This window comes from Setaria italica, chromosome VI (assembly GCF_000263155.2).
Source record: "Setaria italica strain Yugu1 chromosome VI, Setaria_italica_v2.0, whole genome shotgun sequence".
NCBI classification, from domain to species: Eukaryota; Viridiplantae; Streptophyta; class Magnoliopsida; order Poales; family Poaceae; genus Setaria; species Setaria italica.
This window is the reverse complement of record NC_028455.1, coordinates 27,441,385-27,450,058: the sequence shown is the minus strand read 5'-3', so window position 1 is coordinate 27,450,058 and position 8,674 is coordinate 27,441,385. Positions and strand designations below refer to the sequence as shown.

General features: G+C 43.8%; 1 protein-coding gene across 1 annotated transcript; it reads left to right on the top strand.

Moving 5' to 3' along the window:
- The first annotated feature begins 985 nt into the window (after positions 1-985).
- LOC101755872 (putative 1-phosphatidylinositol-3-phosphate 5-kinase FAB1C) lies at positions 986-8,270 on the top strand. Its single transcript, XM_004973428.4, has 11 exons — positions 986-1,766; positions 2,146-2,892; positions 2,985-3,138; positions 3,218-3,553; positions 3,747-4,544; positions 4,645-4,976; positions 5,058-5,184; positions 5,289-5,447; positions 5,537-7,006; positions 7,101-7,358; positions 7,724-8,270. Exons 1-11 carry the CDS (start codon positions 1,510-1,512, stop codon positions 7,976-7,978), a joined length of 4,893 nt encoding a protein of 1,630 aa, XP_004973485.1. The 5' UTR covers positions 986-1,509; the 3' UTR covers positions 7,979-8,270.
- The last annotated feature ends 404 nt before the right edge of the window (positions 8,271-8,674 follow it).

The following is an 8,674-nucleotide window of genomic DNA, read 5'->3' as shown; positions in this document are numbered from 1 at the left end:
CAATCTCATCTAGGATGAAGTGATCGCTCAAACAAACACACCACGTATTGAATTTGCTCCTACCACGTATACAATGCTTTTTGAAGGTGTCAGTCACTCTCATCCAAGGGTGTTAGGCTAGGGTGGAGCCGCCCCAACTTTTGAGGGCAAACCAACAACGCCTTTAGCAAACAGCAAATCAACTAGCCACATGTAAACTTCCAACAAATTGTTTATTTTTCATCTGAAAATTAATGAATTGTTTGACAAAATCCAGGTTTAATAATTAGAAAAAAACTTGTACTTACGTACCCACCCACCGCCGCTTAAGAATAACCTTTCATTACAATCCAATTTGATTTACTGATCTTTTATGGTAGCAATAGATTTGCTGGAGACCATTTACTTAGAGTTTCCCTCCATCTATTTTTATAAGGCATAATGTGACTTGGCATGATCTTCCAAACAACACTTTGACCATTTATTTATCTTATATTACATTACTTATGATTATAAAATTATAATCATGGTACAATATATTTGATTACGAATCCAACCATGTAAAGTTTATATTATAAAAATAAAAAACTAATAGTCAAATTATTGGTCAAAAATTGCAAAGTTTGGATCTTGATATGCGGGTGCGTCTTATACATAAAAAGGGAGGGAGTAATTGTATAAATATGGTACTACCTATTTTTGACAAAAAACAATTGCTAAAAAGAATGAGATTAGGATAATCATATTATATACAGTATCCCATAACTTGATTGCCAATTCTGATTTATTGCATATCTGCAAACATTATAACCCATCAATTACCTACCAACAAGAATCCCTAGCCATTAGCACTACTCACCTCGTATAAAAGTAAAATACTACGGCCCCGTATCCATACGGCCATACGGGTATTGCTACGCGTACGCGCCAATTTAATTCTGCCACTCCCACCATTCCATTCCCCATTCGCCCCTTTGTTTTTGTCCGAAAGATACTGCTCCTCCATCACCAGCATCCCGCATTCTCCCGGCAATTAAAAACCCCGCCCCACCGCCCTTCTTCCTCCTCCTCCAAATCCGCCCGCCATTGCTTTCGCAGACGCCCCACGTCCCGTCCCGTCCCGTCCCTCGCTGCTCGCCGGCGCCTCCGCTCCCACTCCCAGCCACCTTTTGCTCCGCCGGCCATGTTCTCCGGCTCCGCCGTGGCCACCGGAACCGCCTTGAGCCGACGTGTAGTGTAGCGCAGCGCGCACGGCGACGGACCGCCGGCGGGGACCCGCCGACCTATGCCCCCCGACGAGTCCGGCATTGGCTGACCCCCAAATGCCTCCTGCAGCTTGCTAGCCGCAGCCTGTACATACACACACGCATACGGACACACGCGCCGCGGCCGGAGGTTGAAGCCGCGCTTCCCCGCCGCCGTCGCGTCGCCGGAGAGGAGTTTTAGCCTCAAAGGCGTGGTTTTTCTTATCATTTTTGTAGCTTTTTCTTTCGTGATTTTCGGAGCGTCTTCTCGCGGCGTGCCGGCGGGATGGGAGTCGTGGACTTCTCGGTGCTGGGCGCGCTGCAGAAGGTCAGATCCTTCGTCGCCGGCCCCACGCCGGCGGAAGCCGCCGCCGCCGCCGCCGCCGACGGTCGCCCACCACACGCGACGCCGGGGTCGCGCAGCGGGGGGCCGTCTCCCGCGGACTCGCCGCCGCCCGCTGCGGTGAGATCCGGGGGCCGGCGCGCCATCGCCCTGCGCCGACAGATCTCCTCGCCGCAGCTGCTCCGCTGCCGCGCTGTCAGGTACTGTGTGCTACGCCTCCGTTTCCGTCGCCTTGGAAAAGCTGTACAGTACTTGCGTTTCAAGTTTTCATTTTGACTTGCTATGGAGGAAAAGGGAAAGGTGTTCTTTTTTTTTTCCAACCGGAAGGGAAAGGGGGAGATTAAGATTGCGTGGTGCTACCTGCTACGATTTAATTATCGAGTTACCTGAAAGTCTTTACCTTTTTTTATTTGGGGTAAAACTTGGTCTTGAAGAAGACAGAATGAAATCTTGTGATTGGTATTTAAGTGGTGGTGGGATCAAGTATTTGTCACGGAAGTTTTGGCTTTTCATCCTGTTATTTTACAATTAGTCAACTATTCGGCTGAATTTCTGCTGAATTGGTTTTCGTGGATGCAGGCAAGGAGATGACGAGGACGACTATGAGCCCGGGGTTCAGTTTTTCACCACTGGGAATGACTTCTTACATGACTTTTCAGATACAGACTCTGTTAGTGTTAGTACCCCTAACGGGATCAGCCAGTCCCTTACCCCAAGCCCCTTGGAGAGCCCGACTTGGATGGTGAAACAGAACGACAGCCCGCCAAGATCCAGGAAGAATGGCCGTTTCAGCCCAGATTCTCCTGGATATGGTACCAAGGCGAGTTTAGGATCTGATGGTCCTCTGGGACAGATGAATGATAGTGTCACTGACAGCAGTGGAGAAGGAAGCAAAACTCAGAATCCTGTCGATTTTGGTGCCAATATTTGGTGCCCACCACCACCAGAAGATGAGGGTGATGACATCGAATCAAGTTTATTTGGATTCGATGAGGAGGATGTTGCGGACTCAAGCGCGCTTCTTGTTCCTGGTAGCTTTAGTGCTAACAAAATAGCTGGTGTTGACGAGGTCACAAACATTGCTCAGAAAGAGGGTCTGAAGATTGCTGTGCTCGGTCATTTCCGAGCTCTTGTGGCTCAGTTACTGAAGGCAGAAGGCATCGATCCTGGAAATGATGATGGGTTCAAAAATTGGCTTGATATTGTCTCATCCTTAACTTGGCAAGCAGCAAGCTATGTGAGGCCAGATACCAAGAAAGGAGGCAGCATGGATCCTACTGATTATGTGAAGGTCAAATGTATAGCATCAGGGGATCCAATCGATAGGTGTGTTTTTATCAGTAGTTTTTTAGTTGACTATAATTTGCATGCTTATCATCACGATCATGTGGAACTGACGAGTTATTTCTTTTGTGCAGTAATTTTGTTAAAGGGGTTGTTTGCTCTAAGAATGTAAAACACAAACGCATGGTCTCTGAGCATAGAAATGCAAAATTACTCATTTTAGGGGGCGCACTTGAGTACCACAGGGTTCCTAATAAACTGGCATCTATTAACAGGATACTTGAACAGGTCTATGCCTCGTCATACTTTTGCTGCACATTTTGTTTGTTATGTTTCTGTCTTTACTGAAGAATTGCCCTTAATGCAGGAGAAGGAGCACATGAAAATGGTTGTTGGAAAGATCGAGTCCCGGCGACCTAATGTGGTGCTAGTTGAGAAAAGCGTCTCATCTTCTGCTCAGGAGCTCTTTCCAAAAGATATTTCGCTAGTTCTGAATGTTAAGAGGCCTCTTTTGGACAGGATATCAAGATGCACAGGGGCACAAATTGCCTCATCAGTTGACAGTATTTCTTCAGCAAGGCTAGGTCATTGTGAATTGTTCAAGGTGCAAAAGGTTATAGAATTCTCATCAGGTAAACAGACAAATAGGTTAAGCAAGACACTGATGTTCTTTGAAGGCTGCCCTTGGCGTTTGGGTTGCACGGTAATGATCCTTTTGCTTTTCCACGATCACCTGATTGGATGCACAGCTCATGTCATCAGCTAATACTAAATACTTATTGTGACATATGTTAGGAAGATTACTAGCTGAACGGATGTATACAGTTGATATTCAATTTCTAGTTCTACTTTTGTAGCTAACACCATTGTTTATATCTTTGCGTCAATTCATGTAGGTTCTGCTGAGAGGGTCATGTCGGGAGGAACTAAAGAAGATTAAGCGTGCTGTACAACTTGCAGTCTTTGCTGCTTATCACCTTTCTCTTGAAACATCATTCTTTGCTGATGAAGGTGCAACACTTCCTAAATTTCCATCAAGACCTGTGGTAGTTGAGCCGGATATGAGAGACTCTACGGACAACAATTCTGCTGCAACGGCCACTGTTGGAATTCCTCATGGACGTAAACCAGAACAGGATAAACTCTCACAGGCTACTATGGTCAACATGATGTTTGAAAATATCTCTGTATCACCTAGTTCATTACCTTCACATGAGGAAGCACATGGGCTTGTGGGTGACTCTGAGCATACAGAAACTGAATATTCTGTTGATCATCTGAACTCTTGTGAACCTTGTCTATCCCGTGCAAATGATTCATGCAATGGGCATGAAACATCTCTATGTTCATTGGATCATGATTTGAGGATGCAACCTCAATATTTGCATAACTCTGCAAAGCTTATAGCTAAAGTTCACCATGATGAGCTTCCAGCAAGGAAGTATCAACAAGTGGATCATTGGAATAGCAAACTGTGTGATGAATATCACTCAGCAGACCAGCATGATCTGAATGAATTTTCTGGTGAATACTTTCCTGGTACTGACAATCATCAGAGCATCTTAGTTTCTCTGTCAAGTACTTGTATCCCAAAAGGCTTGGTATGTGAGCGTTCCCAGCTTTTCCGCATCAAGTTTTATGGTAGTTTTGATAAGCCACTTGGGAGATATCTTCGGGAAGACTTATTTGATCAGGTGCATCCCATTTTCATCTTGAGTATGTACAGTCATGTTGGACGTTCTCATAATAGTTCTCTAAACCTAATGGTTTGTACTTTTTCATGATATTCACCAGGCATATCGTTGCCAGGCATGCAAAGAGCCATCGGAATCACATATCAGGTGCTATACTCACCAGCATGGTAGCTTAACAATCAGTGTTAGTAGGCTTCGATCTCGAAAGTTGCCTGGTGAACGTGATGGAAGGATATGGATGTGGCACAGGTGCCTCAAGTGCGAACCTAAGGATGGTGTGCCACCTGCCACACGAAGGATAATCATGTCAGATGCTGCCTGGGGTCTGTCGTTTGGGAAATTCCTGGAGCTAAGTTTCTCGAACCATGCTACTGCTAACCGAGTTGCAAGCTGTGGGCATTCACTCCAGAGGGACTGCCTTCGTTTCTATGGGTATGTGTCTGCTATAATCTTTGCAAACTCACATTGTTCAGTGCACCAATGAGACTTCAACATTTCATCTTAAAATTTCAGGTATGGAAACATGGTGGCATTCTTCAGATATTCTCCTGTTGACATTCTTTCAGTTAATCTTCCCCCATCAGTACTGGATTTCAATTGTCACAGTCCACAGGAGTGGCTGAAAAGGGTGGCAATTGAGGTGTGGTATTTTATCAAATTTATGGAAACTATGTTCATCCTATGCATCCTACACTCTGGTTTTAGCGTGAAGAACTCTAATGTACTCATGTTTTTTTTCTATAGATATTTGGCAAAATGGAATCCTTGCATGTGGAGGTATCCGAATTTCTTCACCGTACTGAAAAGAATATTGAAACTGAGGATGAACCAGTGAAGGAAGGTGTTCAAAGGCAGATTATTGAGATGAAGGATTTTCTTAAAATGGAAAGAAATGAATATGAGGTGACACAATCAGACTTTCCTGCTGTATTCTTGACTTTTATCAAGAGTTACAATGATTTTATGTTAATTTATTGTCCCTTTTCTTGCAGATTTTGCTTTTACCAGTCATAAGGGAGAGCAGTCACCCCATGCAGACATCAATTGATATTCTGGAGCTCAACCGCTTGAGGCGTGGTCTTCTTCTTGATGCCTACATTTGGGATCGGAGGCTGTGTCATTTAGACTCACTTCTTAAAACACACGGTCATGTTTCAAAGACCAGTTCTGATAATCTTGATATTCTCCTATACACCAGACTGAAAGAATGGAAAGCCAATTTTCTTCGTGGGGATATTGAGATTGGAAAATCTTTAGGAAGTCCAAGAAAATCATTGCTATCCAGAGAGGTCCACTTGAATGATAATGAATGCAGTGTTGCTGATACAAATTTGCAGACTTGTTTGGTGGGTCATCCAGTGGATGGTGCAGAGGATCTTGACAAAGTTTACAGCAAATTCAATGGACGAGAAAAAAGGTCTGTTACTGAACCTACTAATGGTATGGAACCTGTTGAGAGGTTACCCTCACTTGCATCCATGTTTTCTGATAATATTGACTTGGCATGGACTGGATCTAGTGATTTACAGTATGATCTTCCACAAGCTTTCACCAAAATTGATGAAAATGGATCCTTTAATTTGGACAGTCCAAACTACAAGAATGTAGTAACCCCTGTTAGAATTCACTCGTTTAGTTCTACGCTGGGTTTGCGCCAGAGAGAACGAACTGGATTAGCTCCAACTTCTTTGCATCTATCGTCATTCAAATCTGCTGAGTTCTTTGGAGATATGACAAGCATCCTGAAAGACCCAATGCCAAATATGCGAAGGGCCTGTTCTCAAAGGTCTCCTGGGGTCATAGAGAAATTAAATGTTGTTCTTGCTCGTACACCCACATATATCTCATCCGCTTCAAATATAATCGATGATGGGGCACGGCTGCTGTTACCCCAGATTGGATATGAAGACAATGTTGTTATTGCAGTATATGATGATGAGCCCACCAGTATTGTATCATATGCCATGACATCAGAAGAGTATGTACGACAAGTCACACGCAGACTGAATTCCAATTTGAGTTTTTCTCATCTGCAAAGCACTACTGAGTTCAGCAGCCATGGACTTGAGGGGTTCTCACCCTCACAAGAAGACCATTTGGATTCTAAGGGAACTCATTTTAAGTTTTCCTTTGATGATGAATCTCCGATTTCTCCAGATAAAACAAAGTTTTCTGTGGTTTGCTATTTTGAAAGGCATTTTGCTGCGCTCAGAAAGAAATGTTGTCCTAACGATACTGATTACATACGTTCTCTAAGTCGCTGCAAGAGATGGAATGCACAAGGTGGAAAAAGCAATGTTTACTTTGCAAAGACGATGGATGAGAGGTTCATAATCAAACAAGTTACCAGGACAGAGCTAGAGTCTTTTGTAGAATTCGCTCCTCAGTACTTCAAGTATTTGATGGAATCCTTGACTTCTGGTAGCCCAACTTGCCTGGCCAAAATAGTCGGGTTATATCAGGTTTGTTTATATTCACTCTTTGCATCGTTTTATCCAACTGTAAAATGTAAAACATCACCCTGAATTCTATTTTGCCCCTTTTGCTTGAGTTCAGGTTAGTGTTAAGAGCTTGAAAGCTGGGAAAGAAGTAAAGATGGATCTTATGGTGATGGAGAATATTTTCTTCGAAAGGAAGATATCTAGGGTGTATGACTTAAAGGGTTCATTACGCTCACGCTATACATCCGGGGACAGCAAAGTCCTTTTGGATTCAAACCTCATAGAGGCATTGCATACTAAGCCTATATTTTTGGGGAGCAAGGCAAAGCGAAGATTGGAAAGAGCTGTCTGGAATGATACTTCATTTCTTGCGGTATGTGGTTATATATTATTTTGTGCCTACTGTTTAACCAATGCATTTGTATATTTAATTAAAAACTCCATGTTACTACGCTAGCATCAACTATAATCTGCTGCAATTTACTCTGTCTTAAATGATAGTTTTGGGACATTGCTGAAGAAACACTCTTTTTTTCTATGTTGATGCTATTTATGATATGGGTGCCCTGTTTTTAGTTTGGGCGTCATGGTGTAATACACTAGTACCACTACCGTCATGAGATAGGTTGCCTGACTTTTATCTTAGTTCACCTGGAGTGTTGTATTAAGTCACCTCGTTCCTTGCCTCCATTTGTACCTATTTCAGATGGTTGTAATTTGTTTTACTTTGCTTTACAGCTGGCGGATGTCATGGATTACTCGCTTCTTGTTGGGATTGATGAGGAAAAGAAAGAGCTCGTCATTGGCATCATCGACTACTTGCGCCAATACACCTGGGACAAACAGCTGGAGACATGGGTGAAGGCCTCAGGCATTCTTGGTGGCCCCAAGAACGAATCCCCTACCGTCATATCTCCAATGCAGTACAAGAAGAGATTCAGGAAAGCCATGTCCAAGTACTTCCTGACCGTCCCCGACCAGTGGTCCTCTTGACAACTAACATAACGATTGTTCGCCGAAATAAACAGACCATCAGAATCATCATCGCCCCCTTAGTACATGTCCAAAATTCTTTCTGTGCCTAGTGTGAGAGGGTTAGTCAAATTCAATTTGTACCCAGCACCATCTGTAGACATAGATGTTGGACCATCCTCCCCCTGGATACCAAGCATTGTCACTGCAGTGTCCAGCAACAGACAGAGGCTTGGTCCATGTACATTACATCTGACATAGTTGAAAAAAAAGGTAAATTCGTCGACGAAATGCAGAAAATTCTTTGACGCCACGGTGTGTATGGTGACTGCTGCTACCTTCCTGGAGAACAATAACTCTTTCAAAGCTGTCGCTTGCAACTTAGACATCAGAGTGAATTGGCTTTGAAAAGGAGGGGAAGGACTCGATAGAACTTCCCATAAAAGGACGTCAGGCCATGGTATCAACAGCCCGGCATGATGCCGCGTCACTGAAAGCTACTTGCTGGTGTTTGGAGAGTGGTGACCGGCAGAGTTTTATGATGCAACCACATTCTTCTCCGTATCACTTTCATTGGGAGTAGGTGCAGCTATCACCTCCCCCGGGAGTCAAGAGGAAATTCATTCGATCAGGAACGAGTGCCTGACTGCTTGAGATCACCCTCAAGACGAAAGTTTTTTCAATAATCTATACCACTGAAGAAGATCTTGTGGTTTC